Source organism: Cajanus cajan, chromosome 10 (genome assembly GCF_000230855.2).
Source record: "Cajanus cajan strain Asha chromosome 10, NIPB_CcT2T_4, whole genome shotgun sequence".
NCBI lineage: Eukaryota > Viridiplantae > Streptophyta > Magnoliopsida > Fabales > Fabaceae > Cajanus > Cajanus cajan.
In genome coordinates, this window is record NC_138526.1 from 12,463,523 (window position 1) to 12,485,413 (window position 21,891).

The 21,891-nt window shown below is 38.4% G+C and overlaps 2 protein-coding genes and 1 non-coding gene across 4 annotated transcripts; 1 reads left to right on the top strand and 2 right to left on the bottom strand.

Moving 5' to 3' along the window:
- Nucleotides 1-4,352: 4,352 nt before the first annotated feature.
- LOC145952312 (uncharacterized) lies at nucleotides 4,353-5,225 on the bottom strand. The gene is made up of 2 exons (XM_083064652.1): nucleotides 5,052-5,225; nucleotides 4,353-4,673 (listed from the first exon to the last, which is right to left on the bottom strand). Exons 1-2 carry the CDS (start codon nucleotides 5,223-5,225, stop codon nucleotides 4,353-4,355), a joined length of 495 nt encoding a protein of 164 aa, XP_082920778.1.
- A 6,228-nt stretch (nucleotides 5,226-11,453) lies between these two features.
- On the top strand, nucleotides 11,454-20,686 carry LOC145952602 (eugenol synthase 1-like). Of its 2 annotated transcripts, XR_014430083.1 has the most exons (4): nucleotides 11,454-12,413; nucleotides 13,682-13,885; nucleotides 18,968-19,866; nucleotides 20,108-20,686. XR_014430083.1 is itself a non-coding variant. In XM_083065334.1 (3 exons), the coding sequence occupies exons 1-3, from the start codon at nucleotides 12,128-12,130 to the stop codon at nucleotides 19,165-19,167; spliced, it is 690 nt and encodes a 229-aa protein (XP_082921460.1). In that variant the 5' UTR covers nucleotides 11,454-12,127; the 3' UTR covers nucleotides 19,168-20,036. The 2 variants fall into 2 exon arrangements, 1 of the variants encoding a protein (XP_082921460.1); XM_083065334.1 differs by lacking the exon at nucleotides 20,108-20,686 and having other exon boundaries at nucleotides 18,968-20,036.
- A 728-nt stretch (nucleotides 20,687-21,414) lies between these two features.
- Nucleotides 21,415-21,521, bottom strand: LOC114915532 (small nucleolar RNA R71). Its single transcript, XR_003803600.1, has one exon. It is a non-coding gene; the product is annotated as a small nucleolar RNA R71 (small nucleolar RNA).
- Between the last annotated feature and the right edge of the window lie 370 nt (nucleotides 21,522-21,891).

The following is a 21,891-nucleotide window of genomic DNA, read 5'->3' on the forward strand; positions in this document are numbered from 1 at the left end:
TGGGTCGTGCAAGTACTCGGGTAAAAATTAACTATGGGTCGGTTGAGATGCCCGGGTACGAGTGGGTGGACGGGGAGGTCGGCATCTACTTCTGGTCGTTCTCCGGACCAGGGGCTACTCGATAAGTTTGTGACATTAGAGAAGTGTTTCGGAAGTGGGGAAGACGAGTTGCCCTTAATCGCCGAGGCATGTAACGATGATGGGCCGGACACTGACTTCGTGTTCTTGGAACCGGGATCGAAGGGAGAGGGGTTAGCAGGAGAGGATTACTTCTACGCCTACATGTGCTGGTTCCAGGATCTCGGCATAAAGCTGCCCTTCGACGATTTTCAAATGGGGGTGCTCCGAGTACTGAACGTGGAGCCCACCCAACTGCATTCGAATACTTCGCCGACCATGCAAGCTTTCCGGAATCTATGCCTTTGCCTAGGCCTTACTCCCCTACCACTCTCCTTCCTCTATTACTATATTTGTCGTCCGAGCAAGCCGGTGAAGTGGGGTTTCCTTAGCTCGGGTGCCGAAGCGTGGATTCCTAAGGGCGTTTAAGTCGTCGTATAAGGGTTTTAAGAGTGGATTTTTTAAGATCCGCTGGGGGTCGGATATGGACAACTGCTTCTATGACTGAGAGGGTTCTAGTTGTCCCCCTTCTACTGGACGAGGCACCGGATGCGTTTTGAGGTGATGGCCGCGTCTAAGCTCCCCGCCGAGAACTGAGAAATCGTGGATCTTCTCGACAAATTGCCAAAGGGGTTGCCTATCTGAGGCCTCCTAGACATATTCGATTTCTGAATTTTGAGTTTACTTTATTAGGTATGTTTCTTGGCTTTGGTAATGTAGCAGTGTTTTGAATTGATGTTAAGACTTGTTTTGTTGCAGGATTAATGGCCCGACCACGATTTGGATGTGACTGCTATGCTCGCGAACCGAGCAAAAGCTGTGAAGGCCAGTAGGAAGGTGCCGCCGGCGAGGTCGACCCTCAAGTTTCAACGGGAGAAGCCTTCGAATGTTCTAGTTCCTTTGGCTGATCCCAAGAAGAAATTCGACTCGGCTCGGGTGCGTTCGGCCGAGCAGAATATAGAATTGGAACGCTTGAGCTCTTCAACAAAAGCGCCAAAAGCAACCGACCTTGGAGCACTCGGGTTGTGGTGCGTTTGCCATCCCAGCGGTCGTTGACGGCTCCAACTTTCTCGTGCCGAACACCCAGACTGAGAATCTGGTCGGCTTGGACTTAACCTCCGGTGGTGGGCTTCAATACTTGGAGGGGATGTCCTCAGAGGCCGAGTACAAGCTCTTTTGTGAGCTTGATGCTCGGACCTCTCTGATTGCTAAGCATATCATGATGAGATCCGCCATATCGGAGGAAGGCTCCAAGGGCGGCTTAAAGAAGCCAAGGCCACTTTGCAAGAGGCGTTGAGCGCCAACACTAAGGCCACTGAGTCTGCAGAAGAGCTGAAGAGGGCCGCCGACGCCCATAGGAGGGAGGCTGACAACTTGAAGTTGACGGTCCAAAAGCTGAAGACCGAGGCCGTCGCTACAGCTGGCTAGATTGCTCGGCTAAACGAGGCCGCTGCCAAGTTTAAGGTCGAGGCCACCGAGAAGATTCTCGACCAGCATGACGCCAACTTCCAACATGCTGTTCGACAGGCCTTCTATTTCTGCGAGATCCCAGCCGACTTCTCGTTCGATGTTAGTCGGGATTTCTATGGTGGGAAATTCATTAGTTATGCCGAGTTTCCCTCACGGCGCCCAACCTGATGAAGAGGCCCCACGCCGAGGTATTTCAACTTAGGCCGAAGTACCCGTGACCAGGGTGGAGGAAGAGCCTGTCATCGATGTGGTCAGTGACGGGAATCTAGGGGACTCGGCCGCTATGTAGGAGGTCGGCTTAGGATGGCAGTAGGTTTAGGATTTTGTAACCGAGCCATTAGTGCCTTTTGTAATCGGCCATTGGTGTCGGTAAAAGATGATGAACTTTTTGTGTAATTAGCTATGATGATCGGCCAAACTTTTTAATGATATTAGATTTTGATTGTCGTGATGCTTAATTCTAACTGTGTGAAATTTTATCCGAATTGTATGCCCGGCTGGGAAGATAAATTTCATTAGTGTATTTGTCGCGATGTTATGCTTGGTGTGTGTTATCGAATCATCCAAGAGTGTTCGGCTCGAGAGTTATTGCCCGTTGTGATCGGTGTTCATATTTAGTTTACTAGGTGTACATTTGTTTATTTTAGCCGCAGCCAGGTATCATAGTGTTCGTCCAAATAGTGATCGTCGTGATGTAGTGCTCGGCAAAGGTCATTATTGATTAAGGAGAGTACGTGGGAGGAAACCTGTTGAGGATTTCTGCTTAGCCGAGATAGATATTTTGGGGGGAACCTAACAAATGCTCGTGCGCGTTTTGAGGTGATCGGTCGAGAACTGCTGGGGGTCGATGTAAGCTCGTGAGTCGTACTGCTCGGTCTAGGCACATCCTTAGCCAAGGAGGGTACTCGGGAGGGAAACCTGTCAGGTTCGAGTGTACGTCTTGAGTGATCGGCCGAGGATTGCTCGGCGTCGATGTAAGCTCAGAGTCGTAGTGCTCGGCCTAGGTACATCCTTAGCCGAGGAGAGTACTCGGGAGGGAAACCTATCGGGCTCGAGTGCACGTTTAAGTGGTCGGCCGAGAATTCTACCCGGCATATGGGAGTGGTCGGCCTAGGTACGTCCTTGGACAAGTTGGGTCGTCGAGAGGAAAACCTAAGCGACTCGAGTATACGTTTGGACGGAGTGTTCGGCTTGGTACGCCTAGGCCAAAGGTGAACCTATGAACGTGATTAACACATACGTATACGACAAGGTCAGCAAACACATCACAAATATTAATTGAAATTGAATTCAATATATTCATTTGGTGACTCGTTAAAAACATTGCCGACCCAAAACCCTCTTTAGGGAAAAAAGAGTCGGTCAAGGAAAATAGTGGCACGGTTGTACATCAACTGTAGTACATCTTTAAATGAGTAGAGTTCCAAGTCCTAGGAATCAGTTCTCCTGACAGGTATTCTAGCTTGTATGCTCCATTGTTCAAGTTGTGTCGTATGCGAAAAGGTCCGTCCCAGTTTGCGGGTGAGCTTTCCATGCCTTGGGTCCTTTCTTGCTTCGTCTATGACTCTCCAAACGAGGTCCCCTTCCCTGAATTCTCTTGGTCGTACCTTGGTGTCAAATTTCCTCTTGCAGCGTTGCTTGCATGCCTCGGCTACCACTAGTGTTCGGTCTCGGATCTCTTCTACCACGTCCAAGCTTGCTCGGAGCTCGACTTCATTATTTGGCTTGTCGAAGTGGGCTCGGCGGAATGATGGTTCCCCAATTTCCATCGGGATCATTGCATCGGACCCGTAGACTAAGCGGAAAGGGGTTTCTTGTGTAGTCGACTAGGGTGTACATCTATAGGCGCATAATACCTCGAGCAACTGCTCGGCCCATGCTCCTTTTGCTTCTCGTAGCCGCTTCTTCAACTCTGTCAGGATGACTTTGTTGGCAGACTCGGCTTGGTCATTCGTTTGTGGGTGCTCGACCGAGGTGACCTTGTGTTGTATTCCTAGGCCGGCTAGGAACTCGTTGAGCTTTCGGTGAGTGAATTGAAGGCCCTTGTCGGTCACCAGGGTTGATGGGATGCTAAATTGGGTAATAATATTCTTCGACAGGAATTTTTGGACGTGATGAGCCGAGATGCTTGCTAGGGGCTCGGCTTCAATCCACTTAGTGAAAAGATCCATAGCGACGATGAGGAACTTGCATTGCCCCTTCGCAACCGGGAAAGGTCCAAGTATGTTGGCCCCCCATGTGGCGAACGGCCATGCTGGGGGAATGCAATGCAGTTGCTCGATCGGTTGGTGGATCAAGTTGCCGTGTTTTTTACATGGTTGACACTTCTTCACAAAGGTTGCACAATCAGTATTCATGGTCGGCCAATAGTACCCAGCTCGCAAGAGTTTGGAAATAGTCGTTCTCGCTCCGGAGTGCATTCCACAAATACCCTCGTGAACTTCTCGCATTACGTAATCGGCCTCTGTGGGGTCTAGAAACTTGAGTAGTGGAGTAGAGAAGCCACGTTTGTATAACTGATCGGCAATGACGACATATCTACTGGCCTGCGTTCTCATCCATTTGGCCTCTGTCGGGTCGTCCGGCGTGACCCCATTGGTGATGAATGTTTTGATTTCGGCTCGCCAGTCTAGGGAGTCGTTGTGATCGGTGTGGTCGAAGTTGATGCTTCCTACCATCTCTGCTTCGACACTAGGGTGGTCGATTTCTTGCTGAATGATGGTTCTCAATTGACCCGGTTTCTTGGTCGCAGCCAACTTGGCCAACTAGTCGGCTCGGGTGTTATCCTCGCGTGGAATGTGCTCGACCAATACCTCTTGAAAATTCGCCTTCAACTTTTGGTAGGCATGGTAGTACTTCATCATGTTATGGTCTTTCACTTGGAAGTTACTGCCCACTTGCTCGGCTACTACCTTGGAGTTGGTTAGACATTTAATTTTCGCCGCCCCCATGTCCTCGGCCAACCTTAATCCAGCCAAAAGGGCTTCATACTCAGCTTGGTTGTTTGAGGCCTTAAACCAAAATCGCAATGATTGTTCTAAGGTTATGCCCTTTGGTCCCTCTAGAATTACTCCTGCTCCACTCCCCTAGCAGTTCAAGGAGCCGTCTACATGGAGGGTTCACCAATACTCTTCGAACTGGCCGTGTGGGTGGAGCTCATTCACAAAGTCGGCTAGGCATTGGGCCTTGATCGGTCCTCTCGGCTTGAAGGCGATGTCAAATTGAGATAACTCCACTGACCAAGCCATCATTCTCCCGGCTAGTTCGGGCTTGCCCAAGACCTTAGAAATTGGACAGTCAGTATGTACAACTACTCGGTGGCTCTGAAAGTAATGTCGAAGACGTCGAGAAGTGTGTACCAAACCGAGCGCCACCTTTTCTATCAGCTGGTATTGGGTCTGAGGGTCCTACAATAGTCGGCTGACAAAATATATAGGAACCTAGCTGCCTTCTCTCTCTTGTACCAAAACCGAGTTGATCGCCTCGTCGGATACAACCAAGTACAACTGAAGTGGGCTCGAAGGTTCGGGTCTCGTGAGGATCGGCGGTGTTGCCAAGGTCGTCTTCAATGATGCAAAAGCTTCTTCACAGGCCTCGTTCCACAAGAAAGCTGAACTTTTTCGCAAGAGCTTCGTCATCGGGTTAATTTTGTCGGCCAGGCGAGGAAGGAATCTGGATAAGGCGACCAACCTCCCAAACAATCATTGCAATTCTTTGAGGTTGTTCGGGCTTCGCATATCTAAGACAGCCTGGCACTTATCTCGGTTTGCCTTTATTCCTCTAGCTGATAGCATAAACCCTAAAAATTTGCCTCCCTTGACCCCGAAGGTGCACTTCTCGGGGTTGAGCCTCATGTTGTGCTTGCGTAGTTCATCAAAGATTTCGGCTAGGTCTGCTATGTGGTTGGCCAGGGAATTGGATTTGACCACCATGTCGTTCACATAAATCTTGATGTTCCGGCCGATTTGACCTTGAAACACCTTGTCCATTAACCTCTGGTAGGTCGTTCCAGCGTTCTTTAATCCAAACGGCATCACTTTATAACAAAAGTTGGCACTCTCAGTGATAAACGCTGTTTTTTCTTCGTCGACCAGGTGCATCTTTATTTGGTTGTAACCGGAGTAGGCATCTAGGAAGCTGAATATGGAGTGCCCGGATGCACTGTTGACGAGTCAGTCGATGCAAGGGAGTGGAGAGGCGTCCTTGGGGCAGGCTTTGTTGAGGTCGGTGTAGTCGGTACATATTCTCCACTGTCCATTCGCCTTTTTGACCAACACCACATTAGCTAGCCAGGTGGTGTAAGTGACCTCTCTTATGAACTTTGCTTGCAACAGTTTTTGTACCTCGGCATTTGCGACCTTTCTCTTCTCATCTCCCATCTTTCTCTTCTTTTGTGCAACTAGTCGTGCGTCCCGGCATACGGCTAGTCGGTGGCACAGGAATTTGGGATCTATCCCTAACATGTCTGACATCGTCCATGCGAACAAGTCTTTGTTGTCTCGAACCGCACGTTTCACTCGGTTTGAGTCAGCTTCGCTTAGTTGGGATCCCATGTGTGTGACCTGTTCAGGTGCTCGGTCGAGTTGAAAAGGAATGAGGTCCTCAGCTGGCTCAATTCGCTCTTCTTCACCTAACCGAGGATCGAGGTCAATGCCCTCCGTCATCTCCTATTTGACCACATTCACACCTTTCGTCGTGGTCGGGGGGTCGGCAATAGGCCGCACCTTCAGGCTAGAAAGGTAACACTCTCTCGCTGTCTTCTGATCGGCGTGCACGGTTATTACCTGCCCATCTCTCGATGAAAACTTCATGCATAGGTGAGGGGTTGAGACAATGGTCCCTAGTGCATTGATAGAAGGTCTGCCTAGCAGGATGTTGTACGATGTGTTCGCATGCACCACAATGTAATGGATTTTGATCTCGCGGGAAGATTTTTAGTCGAAGCCAAAGCGAGTGTATAGATCAATGCACCCTCTCGTCATCACTCTTTCACCTGAGAATCCTACCAATGGTTCGTGGTACGGTTCTAGGCTCTCCTCCAGGATCCCAAGCTGCACAAAGGTGTTCCAATACAAGATGTCGGCGGAGCTCCCCTGGTCGACCAAGGTTTTCTTCACAATGCAGTTGTGCATTTCAACCGAAATCACCATGGGGTCGTCCTAAAAGGGATCGATGCCTCGAAAATCTCGGTCGGAAAAAGTAATTGGTGGCATCCTCGGTGTCTTTGGCTGATTCACACTATTTACTGATCGCACAACCCGGAGGTGTCTCTTCCGTGCTGAAGAGGTGGAACCTCCCCCAGCGAAGCCTCTGGCTATGGTTTTGATCACTTTCCTTGGTCGATCGTTGTCTTCCCTAGAATGTCGCGAATGGTCCCACCTCTCGGTAGAGCGGGATCGGTGGCATCAGTCTCTCGGCTGTGGGGCCTCGCGAGGGTGATGGTCTCTCCCTCTTGCCTGGTGGTCTTGGAGGGTGACAAAGCTCCTGAGGTGACCCTGCTTGATAACGTCCTCACGCTTGTCTTTTAGTACCGAGCATTCCTTAGTTGAGTGTCCCCTGTTTCGGTGGAATCGGCACGTCTTGGCCTTGTTGGCTCTAGGAGGGTGTTCGCCCTCTTAGGCATCACGAGGATCTTCGAAGCGAGGGCCTGCTCCATTACCTTGGCCTTGCTCGCGTTGAGGTGAGTATACGCTGGGTAGCGTGGTCCTCTCGGGGGACGAGCATTTGAGAACTCGGCATTCGTCTTTCGCATCGGCTCTCGACCGGATTCTTTTCGGCTGTAACCCTCTTCGGCCCTAGCTTGATTTCTGGCCTCTGCCAGCTCCTCCATTTGCATGTACTTCTCAGCTCGGCGTCGGAGATCGTTCATATCACCAGGTGGTTTCTTACACAAGTTGTTCACAAATGGCCCCGGCCTCAGGGCAGTGCTCAACTGGTCCAACGCCACGACCGGGTTGAGATCGCCGATCTCCATAGCAATCTTGTTGAATCGGTCCATGAAGCTTCTCAGACTTTCTTTCTTCTCTTGGCGAATCCCCGCCAATGCTAATGAGGTCATCTTGTACGATTTGCTCGTCGCGAATTGTAGGGTGAATTGGGACGACAACTCATTAAACGAATCGATGGAAGAGCTCGGTAATCGTGTGAACCAACTCAAAGCCCTTCCTTTCAACGACGTGGGGAATATCCGGCACAAGGCGGAGTCGTCTTGAGTAGAGAGGGTTGCTTGTGTAAGGAAAACGTTTAGGTGTTCCTCGGAGTCGGTAGACCCATCATACTTCTTGATCGGCATGCTCTTCCAATGGTCCAACATGGTTGCCTCCATTATCTTTCGGGAGAAAGGGTGTCTCAACGAGTGGGTGGTGGTGTCGACCTTGCCACTAATCAAAGAAGTAACCGGTGTTCGGGTAACCTGGTCGGTTGGGGCGTGATAGGCTGACTCCTCTAGGAGGGTGGGAGTGGACGACACGTAGGTTTGCTTCAGACTTTGGAGCTCGGCGTTTTGCCGACGCAGTTCGGCCAACTGCTTGGCATCGACTTCTCTCTGTCTACGTATGGCTGCCATTTCCTCGCGCAATGCGCGCAAGTCATCGTGGAGGTCAGGCTGGGCTTCGTCGGTGTTCGGTCAAACCTCTTGTATTACAGGCTCCAGTTGTGTCTGAGGCATTCCGTACGGGTATCGTTCTTGGCCGGTCATGATGGGATTGTTCTCGGGGTTAGGGATCGGTTGAGTCAATGTTGAAGGTCCTTTGCGTGTTACTATCATGTCTCGTGTAACATCCCAGTTTTCAAAATGGTTATTATTACTATTATTATTATTATTATTATTTAGTCATAATTTGGTGATTATATTTTACTTCAATTGTAACTAATTCACACTCCATTTATGCTTAATTGTAGGCTTTAGAAAGATATGTGTATTATTGGGCTTAATTAGATAGTTGTGATTTTCTTTATTAAAACCGTTTTTCGCTGGGCTGATTGGCAAGCCTCGGTGTTTAGGGCATAACTTGGGCTGTGATGGTCCAAATGATGCAAAATTGGTGTCAATGGAAATATAAGAGAAAAACGCACAACTTTTACAGAAATAGCCATTTACAAAATCGGTCGTTTAGGAGGTCAAAATTGGAATTTGATTGATACAATTGTTTCTCGCTGGACTGATTGGCAAGCCTCGGTTTGTGGGGTATAACTTGGTCGGTGGTTGTTCAAATGATACAAACTTGGTGGCTATGGAAAGATAAGAGAAAATCCTACAACTTTCATGAAGGAAATATTTTCAGATTCGGCTGTCTATAAGGTCCAAATCAGTAGCTAAAGTCGGTGAGGAAAAGAACATGGCACCAACTCCATTAATTCACACCAACTCCATTAATTCATCCCACCAACTTCTATAATTCATTCCACTAATTCATTCCACTTAGTTTTGTCTATCTTTTTCTCCATTATTTTACATTTTTTTAATGTGTTTTGGAGGCTATAAATAGGCCTTCACTTCTCCATTGCAAACCATCCCAAGAAACACTTCTCATTCTCATTCTCTCTTCTCTTATACTCTCTTCTTCTCCTCTTCTTCTCTTTGAAGACCTAGAGGAATCCATAGGAGGTGGTTCTACCCTAGTAGAAGGAGCCTAGAGGAGGAAGCTCTTCTTTAGTTTCAGTGCCTGTTATCCAGGTAAGGGGGGGAGTGAGAAATCTCGCTCTGGGTGTGGGATTGTATGCTGGGTAGTGGGATTGGCCCCCAATCCTGTGTTTGTTGTATGTTATATTGTTTGTATGTTCTAATTGCTTGGTTAATATGTGTGTATGAATAGAAATTCTGTTGAGATTATGATTGTGAAAGTTATGAATATGATATGATAATGTGAATGTGATGTTTCTAATGATATGATGTGATGATGAAATATGATGTGAAATGACCATGAGATATGATTGACCATGAGATAGATAATGTGATAATGTGACAATGAGATATGAAATGTGATAAAGAGAAATGACCATGGAAAGTGATAAAGTGATATGAGAATGCATAGAGTCTTGTTTGACATGCATCATTTGCATAAAGTGATAAGGGTACGATATGGAATACGCCGCCAGAGAAGGCCCCCTAGTGTAAAAGCTGTGGGGATCAGTCCTTGGGGATGGCTCGGTTTGGAAGTCCCAGTCTCGCCCATTGTGTGCATGGGATGTATCTTGCGCGGCTTAGCTATCCCGACGAGACTCTGGTAGTATGTCCTTCTAGTGAGAGTGCGCAGAGGTTGTGTCCCGGCATGTACTCCTAGACTACTCTTTGTGTATTGCTAGCGGCAATATACTACGTGATAAGTGACTGGCGCCACATGCATGATAAAATGTAGTCCGTGTCCATACATGTGTCTTTTGATATTATATGACAAATGGATATGCCTTGAATGAGTAAGATGTGATATTGTTAATCTATGTTATATATGTTTTGTTTGTGTTTGGCTATCTAGTATATATATTCCTACACTGTGAGCCGAGTGAGATGTTTTCTCACTCCCTTTTTCTTTGTGTTGTTTTTCTTTAACCGTTATACAGGTGATTATCAGCATGAGGCTGAGGATGTTGGTGGTGAAGCTTAGGCTTCTTTATGGGCTATGCTCTGATAGGACATGTGACATCGGGGTATAGATAAGATTAGATTAGGTTGTTAATGTTATTTTAAATTACTTTGAAAACTTTGAGATTTATTTCTTTGTAATTTCCGCTGATTATGTTTGTTAAAAATGTGATACTCTTTAAACATGTTTGATTATTAAAGTTATATTATTTAAATTTATTGATTTATGATATGCGGGGTAGAGGGTGTCACATCTCGGTCTCAGTCGTAGAGTTCAAAGGGGCTGAAAACGTCTCTTTGACCGCACGGTGGGCGCCAAATGTTCCTGTATTAGGATACACACTTTACTTGTCCTTGCTGTTGTGGGTCAGGTCTTGGGTCTAGGTCTTCTCATTCCTTTCCAGGTAGTCCAAAATGAGGGGGGATGCCTGCAAAGACACTCCAACGCTCAAGTAAGTGCTCGGCGTAATAAATGCGATAGTTGAAAGTTAGTTACGTACTTCGTTGGAGTCCTATTTATAGTAATTCTTATTGGGCCGTGATTAGGGACTAGGCCCCGGGAAATTAAGGGCCTAATCCGACACATTACATAAATTAACCCTTCTTTAACTGTCCTGGCATAAATTTGTAGCTCGGCTGAGCATACCGACACGTTTGGCTTAGATAGAAGGTGGTCGGCGTGTTCAATGAGCTTGATTGGGTCAGTCGGGTCGGATGCTCGGATATTCGGTCTGGTCGGCTACCATCCAGTATAAAATTATTATTGAAAAACAATATCTTTTAGGAGTGTTATTTTTTAAATAACAAATTAAATGTAAGAAGACCAGATTTTTAAGAAAATAAAAGCTTTAGCAAACACACTCTAGATGTCTAACAACATTTAGGATGTAAAAAGAATATATATTTTTTCACATGTTACCCGTACATGACATATTCCTTATTAAACGAGTAATGATCAATAAATTAAAATTTTAAATATATTTTAATTAATTATAAACAAATAAATCATTTTAACCTTATTATTAATTAATAAATTAAAATAAGAAAATAAATTAATCATCTAACTTTAAAAAACTGAAATACATAAAAATTTAAATTAATTTTTAAGCCTTATAAAATGAGCAAATTTTAATTTCCTTGTAAAATAATTTCTTTATTTTTTATTCTTTTAAAATTTAGAGCTATTTACTCATTTTACAATGATAATAAATATTTTATAAGGACCAAAAACAACTTTTACACTTTTTAAAAGGATGAAAAACAAAAAAAAAATTCACAAGAATCAAAATTAAAACTCACTCTTTTTACTTGCACTAAAAACATATTCCATACATAAATTAGTTTTAACCTTTTATTTTCCAATAGATATTTGTTGAAAAATACTCCAACTAATTCAACATTTATGATGAACGTATAGCGTCTGGATGTAATTATAAGGACAAGAATTGTATAACCCTTGCCCAAAATTGTATTATGATTATGCATGACAATCTAACCCGCCCCCATGGGTATCCGCCCGACCCCGCCCCGATTTAGATGGGGAAAACCTGTATTTATCGGGTTCGGGTTCGGGTTCGGGTTTTCCCGATTGATAAAATCGGGGACGGGGGCGGGGGCAGAGATGTTAATACCCACCCCACCCCCGCCCCCACTTCCGCCCCGCTTAATAATATAATTAAAAAATTATTTTTATATATATATAAACCAAAATTATAAATATTTATATGTAAAAATTTAAATTATTTTACTTTTTTTTAAATTGTTCATATTTATTTAAAAGAAAAAAAGAAGAAAAAAAATAAGAGCGGGGCCGAGGGCGGGACGGGGAAACCCGAACCCCGCCGGGAGCTGGGATGGGGACCCAAATTTTATCCGGCGGGTATCGGAGGCGGGGGCAGGGGCGATTTAAATTTGCGAGGACGGGGGAACGTAAATCCCGCCCCGCCCCGCCCCGTTGCCATGCCTAATTATGATCTACTTTGTTATTTATATAAATGTTATGCATTGGATTTCCAGAGATTCATTCCATCAGGATTTGGTGCAGAAGAAGAAAGAATAAACCCTCTTCCTCCATTCCAAGCTTTCCTCGATAAGAAAATAAACATTAGAAGGGAAATTGAAGCAGCTGGGATCCCTTACACTTCTGTCTCTGCAAATTGCTGTGCTGCATACTTTGTCAATTATTTACTTCGCCCATATGAAAAAAGGAACCAAATTGTTGTCTATGGCAACGGTGAAGCCAAAGGTATGGAATCCCACAAGTTAGCTACATTATTAAAAAAAATACATATATTATTCAGGAAATAATTACAACTTCGGATGAGAAAATTAAACACAAATAAGACAATACCATAAAAGAGTAGACAAAAGATCATACAAAATTTTACCACAAGAATATTTATTATTTCAAAATGTATTATATATATATTCTTGAAAATCTCATCTTCAAGTTTTACAAGTGAAACTCGAAAACCTTTCTCTCACGAGTATCTTGACGAAACTTGAAAATCTTTCGTCACAAGTTTTCTAGTAAAACTTTTTTTATATGATCTCTTTCTCATTTAAGAAGTGACTCCCTTTTCAAGTCGGGTGAAGAACCTCTATTTATTGATCTAATGTCATAATCTTAAAAGAGGAAATAAATATCTAAAATAAATATAATATTTTTAATTCTAAATAATATTTTAAAGACAAATACTATATGTTTATATCATAACAATATCTTAGAGATTTGAATTGTTTTTCCAACAACATGCAATTCATAAACCTCAAATTTACTACATTAAATTTATTCATCTCAAGAGTCTTTATTTATTATCCTAACATTCTAATTAAAAAGACAAACAAATCTCTAAAATAAATACAATATTTTTAATTTTAAATAATATCCTAAAGACAAATAATATATTTGTATATCAAAATAATATCTTAGAGATTTGAAATTGAAATTTTGAATTATTTTCCCAACAACATACAATTCAAACCTCAAATTTATTACATCGATCATTAAAATATCACATTGATCTAAGGTTTTGTTCATGTTAATACTTGTTAGCTTAGTTTTATTTCGAGAAGACACCATTATGTTAAGAAATGGAAGGTGATGTTGATAACAAGGATTTAATGGTGTATGAAAAATTTTACATCATCAACCAATTATATAATCACTATTAATATAATTCTTAAGATATTTATTATAAAAATCAACAAACTTATATAAATAAAAAAATTTATAATTAATGATAATATAAAATTATTTTATGTTATGAATACATCACCCGTTAAACTTCAACAATAAACTATCTTATTTTTTTTATTTTTAAATAATGTAAGACCTTTAAGTATGGTGAAATAAGTGTCTAACAATTAAAAAATGTCAAATTGTAAAGTTAATTACTTATTAAGGATGCATATTATAATGAGCAATTAATTGATAATATGTTTTATATATATATATATATTCAATCTATCATTATATATTGTGATTGAAATCATTTTATTTGTGTTGATTAGCTGTACTAAATTATGAAGAAGACGTTGGTATGTATACTGTTAAAGCGGCAAATGATCCAAGAACATGCAATCGTGTGGTTATTTATAGGCCTCCCAAGAATATTATATCGCAAAATGAGTTGATATCACTGTGGGAGCAAAAATGTGGTTACACTTTCGGGAAGGCTTTTGTTTCGGAAGAAGAAATTGTCAAGCGCTCACAGAGTAAGATATTTTATTAATCTAGGATTCATAAATATTTATTTTAGTATTATAGAAATTTATAACAAATAAACATTTATAATACATAACTTATATTATAATTAAGATTCATAATAAATAAAATTTTAAAATAATTTTTTATTTTATAATATCATAATCTTAATAGGATCGGAGGGTCGCTTTAAGAGGCTCAAACATATCTTAAAATTAACATGGTTAAAATCTTTAAGGATTGGTCTTAGATATTTATCTTGTTTTTATTTTACTTTTCTTAAAATAATAAGATTTTGAAATATGGATAAATATTATCTATTAATTGACAATTATTTAAAATTATAAGAAGTTAACTTATTTATTAATGGATTCTCAACTTGTGCTCGCGAAACACACCAACTTATATTCATACAATATGATATTTTAATTTTAAAAACAACTTTTACGTACTCCCCTTTAATTTTTATATATCTCAACTAAGACATGTATCTTTGTTACATGTCTAACAACTTTACATTTTAATCAACTATAAACATCATATAATTTTACAACTTCATTCACTATCAACATACAATATCAACTTAAGCATAACAAGTTATCATCATACAACATTCATCATAAAACTCAATCATCATTCTTCAACTATTAATCGACTTAAAACATAATGTTTATCATGCAACTCACACTCAAAGATATTGAGATAAGGGCTTCCTTTCTTGCCTACAGCCAATGTCAATAGACCCACACCCAATGTGAATGAGGTAGAGAGTCTCTGAGTCTTTCACACCTGGCATGGTAAAGTTCCATGCTCAACCTCAATTAGGTACAGAGTCTTTGTCTAACTCACGCTTAACACCCACTACAAGAAAAATCAGGATTATCTACGGAAGAAATTCGTAAATAAGCATCAAAGTCCGTAGGTAAGTGTCAATTATCTATGGAAAAATAAATCCGTAGGTAATAAGGTCGTAGATAATGTTATCTATGGAAAATTTTCCATAGATAACGTTCCGTAGATAATGTTACCTATGGAAAATTTTCCGTAGAGAACCCACGAAAGTTGTTATCTAGGGATTTTTTCCGTAGATAACCTTTGGAAATTTTTTTTTAATTTTAATAAATTTATTAATGTAACAACCCTCATATTAGGCCTCTCAAGGATACTATTTCATGACACTTCACTTTTCAACATGTTTGTCCTTACTACACATTTTTTGAAAAACTTCTTAGAAAGTCACCCATTCCTGAATTACTCCAAGTCAAGCACGCTTAACTTTGGAGTTTTGATGAGATAAGCTACCGAAAAGCAAATGCATGTTATCAGTATAAGTAGTACAAATTAATTTATTTAAGTCATCCTCAACTATACAATCTCATACTTATACTATATTTGGATTCCTCTCATTTTGGTATGTCCAGACCGCTATAAAAATATAAAAATTATATAATAATTACATTACCAATAATAATAATTATATTATATTTAATTAATCTTTATATATATATATATATATTTACTTGTATAATTAACAATCTACTTATTTCTATTTAAAATTAATATTGGGATACAATTTAAATTATTTATTATAAATTTAAAAGTTTAAATAATAATTTATATATTTTAAAATGATAAGGGCTATAATAACGCTGGTGTAACTTTTACTAAGTATTACACCGCTCAATAATTTTATATTAAATATGAATTTTGTAAATCCAACCGTTAGATTGAAAGTTCATATCACTTTATATGTTTATATCAAATTTTGTTAAAATTGAACAACAACTTGAAAGTAATCAAAGTGTTCATATTTTAGTATATTTTGAAATGTATATATTACGTCAATTTTTTTTTACAAGAATGAAGTATCAAATCATCTTGAATTAATATAAAATTTTGCATATATGAGCTAAGAGTAAAAAACTTTCAATCTAACAGTTGAATTTATAAAATTCACATTTAATATAAAGTTGTTGAGCGGTGTAATACTTAGTAAAAGTTACACTGATGTTATTGTAACCCTTCTCTTATAAAATATTATTTATATAAATTAAATTTTAACATTTTAAATAAGTTATTAATTAACTTAATATATTTATTCATCTTAAATCTAAGATATAAAATTCAAAAAATGTATTTATTCTTTTTTTTTTATTTTCTAATTATCAACCATTAATAAAATACTAATTTAAAATCTTATCTAATTATATTATAATATTTTCATATCAAATTTAAAATCAGATATTAGTATGTTATTTTTTATCATCATTAATTTATAAAAATAAAAAATTTAAAATGATAATTTTTAATAATATTTATTTTTTACCAAATATTCTTTACATCACTTAGAGCATAAAATTTTTTGCCCTGCATCATGCCAAGGTTATCTACGAAAAATCCATAGATAACGTTATCTACATAAAGTTTTCCATAGATAACCTACGAAAGTTGTTATCTGCGGATTTTATCCGTAGATAACGTTATCTACGGATAGTTTTTCGTAGATAACCCACGAAAGTTGTTATCTATGAAAAGTTTTCCGTAGATAACTCACGAAAGTTGTTATCTACAGATTTTATCCGTAGATAACTAAACATTTTCTACAGAAAAAATTTTGTAGGTAATATTTCATAGATAACTAAAAATTATCTACAGAAAAAATTTCGTAGATAACTAAACATTATCTACGAAAAATATTACGTAGGTAATATTCAGTAGATAACTAAAAATTATCTACAGAAAAAATTCTATAGGTAATATTCCGTAGATAACTAAACATTATCTATGGAAAAAATTCTGTAGGTAATATTCCATTGATAACTAAACATTATCTACAGAAAAATTTTCGTAGATAATATTCTGTAGATAATAACAGTATTTCTTGTAGTGACCACAACACTATCGTTCGATGCCAATTCAAAAAAAGATGATTCTCTCTTCTCACGCTCAATGTCATTCAAACCCAGGCTTAACATGACCAAGTCAAAGACAATTCTCCCTCCTCACATCCGATACCACCAATCTTGTGCCTAGTGTAACAAGATTGAGAACCCTTGGCTTGAACTATGTCCAACGCCATGAAGGCTTGCCTAGTAACATGAGAATTTATACACTTAGTAAAACCTTATTTCGACTCAATCCACTTAAAATCTTGCCAATAACCAAAATGCAAAAAATATCTCAACATATATACAACACATAGAACTCATGTCCACCATCAAAAACAACATGCATCAATTAGAATTCAAGATCATCAAATTCTAACTAAGACACCTCCAAGGAGCCAAAATCTCAATCAACTCATCATCTCCTCTTCATTCAATCAAGATAGCCAATAATAGATGAATTCCAACAAAAAACAACCAACACTATCCATAAATGATCAAACACAAAGCTTCCTTTACCTCTAAAAGCTCATAAATCAAAAGAAGTGGAAGAAACTTGAAGTCTCCATGGTTGTCATACGACTTCTAGTATACGTACCAACTCAGATTGTTAGTTACAAAAGCTTTGAATTGAGAATCTTAAAGTGAGAAATTGAGAATCTTAGTTTTCTATATTTGATACCTATTTTAAAAAAAAAATTCTCAGGAATGTAATTTTCCAGAAACTAATTTTATCTCATTTTTCCACAAAAAAATATTTCTGAATTAGAGGAAAGTTTAATACATATAAAAAGATCACAATATCATTTTTTAAAATAGAGAATCTTTCTTTCTCTCTCTATCTTTCTCACTCTCACTCCCCCTTTCTTCCTCTCTCCCCTTCTATTTCTCTTTCTCCCTCTCTCTAACTTTCACTCTCTCTCTCTCTCTTCCTCTCTCCCTTTCCATCTCTCTCTCTCTCTCTTTCTTTCTCCCTTTTTCCTTATTCTATTTCTCTTTCTCCCTCTCTCTCCCTATCTTTCTCACTCTCACTCCCCCCCTCTCCCTCTCCCTCTTCCTCTCATATATTTATTTCTCTCTCTCTCTCTTGTATTTCATTATTTCTCGACCTTGTTAATTTTAATAATATTATTATATTTTATTTTATTTCTATAGTTTAATAGTGTTTGTTAAAACTTTTTAATTAATTAATTAATTTGAATGAAATGAAATATATATTTTTATCCTTCTTAATTATAATGTAACATTTTTCTTTATTTATTTTTTTGTTAAATTTTTTATTTAAATAATTTTAACTATAAGTTTTTAACTTTTAAAAAATAGTTTAATGTCATATTTGTAATATTTGAGTAAATAAATCTATTTTAATAAATGATATTTTGGTAAAAAAATATTTATATTCTCAAGAATCTTTATGAATAATTAAACATATAGCTATTGTCACAAATCATGATTTCCAGGATTTGTAATTCCCATGAATCATGATTCTTAGGTATTTATGAGAGTAGTATGTGGAATATATATATATATATATATATATATATATATATATATATATATATATATATATATATGAGGAGAGATTATTCATTTATTAAAATTTACATATTAGATCTATGCATTAAGAACTTTAAATTTAACTATTGAATCGTTGAAATTTGATGTAGAACATGAGTTATTGAATGGAGTTGACTTACTCCTAGAGTAAACGAATCCCTCTCCCAAAATATATATATAGAGGAAGGTTCAAAGACTACGATGTAACTTTTACTAAGTATTACACTGCTTAATAATTTTATATTAAATGTTAATTTTATAAATTCAACCGTTAGATTGAAAATTCTTTACTCTTAGATCATATATACAAAATTTTATATTAATCCAAGATGATTTGATACTTCATTCTTCTAAAACAAAATTGATGTAATATATACATTTCAAAATATACTAAAATATAAATACTTTGATTACCTTCAAGTTATTGTTCAATTTTAACAAAATTTGGTATAAACATATAAAATGATATGAACTTTCAATCTAACGGTTAGATTTACAAAATTCACATTTAATATAAAGTTATTGATGAGTGTAATACTTAGTAAAAGTTACACCGGTGTTATTGTATGAGGAGCGTTATAATTTTCTTCATAATTTATATGTTAAATTAGCCGTGACTAATGGTTAACTTTTTTCAATATGTTGTTGCAGCCTTACCCCCTCCAGACAATATTCCAGTTTCCATTCTGCATAGTGTATTTGTTAGAGGAGACTTCACGGGCTTCGAAATAGGGGAAGAAGACCTTGAAGCTTCACAACTATATCCTGATTATAATTACACATCAATTCGTCAACTTCTCGATATATTTCTTGTTGACCCTCCAGCCCCTGCATCTGCTGCTTTTGGATGATATTTGTGTATATATTATATATATAGAATGAGGAATAATTAAATTACTCTATAAATAATTTTTGGAAAAATTGTTTCACTCAATAATTTATAATATATGTTAAATTTTAACAATCTAATTGTTAAGTTTAAAAATTTTAATGAATAAATCAACAAACAATATTTTCATATTATTATTTGGTGCATTAATGGTTGGTTTCGTTTGCAATGCAATTACTCGCATTTGTTTCCTTAGGCATCGTTTAATTTGGATATGGACATGGAACGGTGAATGGAACAGTATAAAATGGAGTGGAATAGGTTAATACGGAATTAATGATATAAAATTATCATTTTATTATGATGAAACATTATAAAATTTTCATTCCATTATTTTAAATTTTATTATTCTTAGATTTTACTGGTCTCGTTAAAATATTTAAAAGGTTAATAATAAAATTATTATAAATCTTAGATCTTGAGTTATATATATATATACCTAATGATATTTATACATGATATACTTTCACACCTCTAAATGTACGAAAACATCCCTTGGCTCATAGAAGGATCACCTGGTTCATAGAAGATCGAGCACTCCTCAACCCAAGCTCACACTAAGCACATGGTGAATACGCCTTGAGAACTCTTGGCTCATATATGGATCCCTTGGCTCATAAAGGAACCAAACACCCCCTCAACCTTAACTCACACTCAAAAGGTGAGAAGTTAGCAAAAGAACATCAAACATAGGGTACATTTCTGTTGAGAAAGAAACCAAATACCTGATAAGTGTCTAATTAGTTTGATAAAATATGAATTTGAGACATTTATCTAGTACAATTTTTGTACATATTGATATAATTTTGGTCTATATATACTTAGAATCAAAGAGGGACTTTTGATTTATGTTAGTACAGGGAGCGATGAATCTTTTGATCAAATTTTGTGTTATTTTATAGGTTTTGAAATCTGGAGGCAAATGGCTCAGCCGTTTAAAACGGCTGAGCGCTTTCAAGCCAAAGAGCTCAACAAAAGCAGCAAACGAGAGGCGCTCAGCCACTCAAAGGCGCTGAGGGGTTTTGGCCCTGGAAGAAGGAGCGATCTCTGCCTCCTAGGCGCTCAGCGGATATGAAGCCCAACCCCTTGTGCTTGCTTAACAATGAAGAATCTCTCAGGCGCTCAACAATTTGAACGGCTCAGCCCTTCAGATTACTTCATGGTGAAGATTTCTTCAAACCGCTCAGTCGTTTCAAGGCGCTGAGCGGATTCTTCTCTTTCCTGCCTACTCTGTTTTAATTCTAGCACTTATAAAAGGGCAGAGGAGAGAGAAAAAAGGGATCACTAGTGGTACGAAGTGAAGAACAGAGAGGAACGAGGAAACAAAGCACTTTGGAGCTCGTGGGGACGCGATTCTTCAGAGGATCTCTTTCTTCTACCTTTCTCCTTGTTGTTTAGTGATTTCTTGTATCATGGAGAGCTAAAGCTCTAGGTTTGGGATTAATGTAGTCATCAAACTCCCGTGTATTCCTCTTTGATTTATATATATATATATATCTCATCTATTACACAATGTCAATAATTTGTATTCTGTTCTTAATGCTTTGATAAACTGATCATTTATCTTTGATCTTGGATTTAGAATTTGGTTGGAAAATGTTTTCTGAATCTAGACTTGAAATAAATCACCTATTAGTTTTGAGAGCCAAGGATGGTCTTGAAATTAATAGTTGCAACAAGTTCTGATTCTTAATGCGGGATATTGAACTGAATGAAGTGAGGAATCATTCATTGAGTTAAATATCTCAGAATTTCTTATGCCAAGGGATTGGGTTTGAATGAAAATAGAGAACTCAATGGCAGAGAGTAATGGAATCATTTGATAGAATCATTAGGAATACATAGGAGGGACTCATATCTGTTTTATTAAATCTAATCTTTTGGTTACTTAAGTTTGATTCATCATTTACATCAAATTTGAACATGTGTAATTACTCAAATTTTCAATTCACAAGTATCAATTAGTATAATAGAAATCATAACTTACTTCACAAGTCCCTACAGACACCTATCTTCTTTCTATGAGCTCATTAGCACTATGGGCGTTCTTGGAGAAGATTAAGAAGCGGTATATCTGCGATTATTTCCTTTTTCTTTGATAGGTAAGGCCAAGACATGGCTGCAGGCCCACCCAAATCAGAGTTTGACTAGATGGGAGGATGTAGAGCGGAAGTTTCTGGCTAGATTCTTTCCTCCTTCCAGATATATAAGCACCAAATCAGCAATTGCAACTTTCTCTCAAGGCACTAATTAGCCTTTGTGTGAAGCTTGGGAGAGATATAAGTCTTTATTGAGAAAATGCCCAAATCATGGGTTTGATGATGTTGCACAGCTCAACATGTTTTGTAATGGGTTAAGGCCTCAAACAAAGATGTTATTGGATGCTTTTGCAGGTGGTTCTATGATGATGAAGGATTCTTAGGAAGCAATCACTATTATTGATGCTTTGGCAGCCAGTGATTACCAAGGTCACCATGATAGGAGCCAGCCCACAAAAAGGGGAATTCTGGAACTAGATACTCAAAATGAAATTCTGGCTCAAAATAAACTCCTTTCTCAGCAGATGGAAGAGTTAAAGAAACAGATGTCCAAGCTTCAAGTGGGATCATCTTCACGCCCTCAACAGGTAATGAGATGTGATTTTTGTGCAGGTGATCATCCAAATGGACATTGCACCATCTCTAAA

Bases quoted from the DNA above. Each gene is read 5' to 3' on its own strand.
- LOC145952312 (XM_083064652.1), bottom strand. From the start codon at position 5,225: ATGACGAAGCTCTTGCGAAAAAGTTCAGCTTTCTTGTGGAACGAGGCC. The intron at 4,674-5,051 runs GTACAAGAGAGA...TTGAACTGCTAG, and splicing joins AGGCGATCAACTCGGTTTTG to GGGAGTGGAGCAGGAGTAAT.
- LOC145952602 (XM_083065334.1), top strand. From the start codon at position 12,128: ATGCCTAATTATGATCTACTTTGTTATTTATATAAATGTTATGCATTG. The intron at 12,414-13,681 runs GTATGGAATCCC...TGTGTTGATTAG, and splicing joins TGGCAACGGTGAAGCCAAAG to CTGTACTAAATTATGAAGAA. The intron at 13,886-18,967 runs GTAAGATATTTT...ATGTTGTTGCAG, and splicing joins AATTGTCAAGCGCTCACAGA to CCTTACCCCCTCCAGACAAT.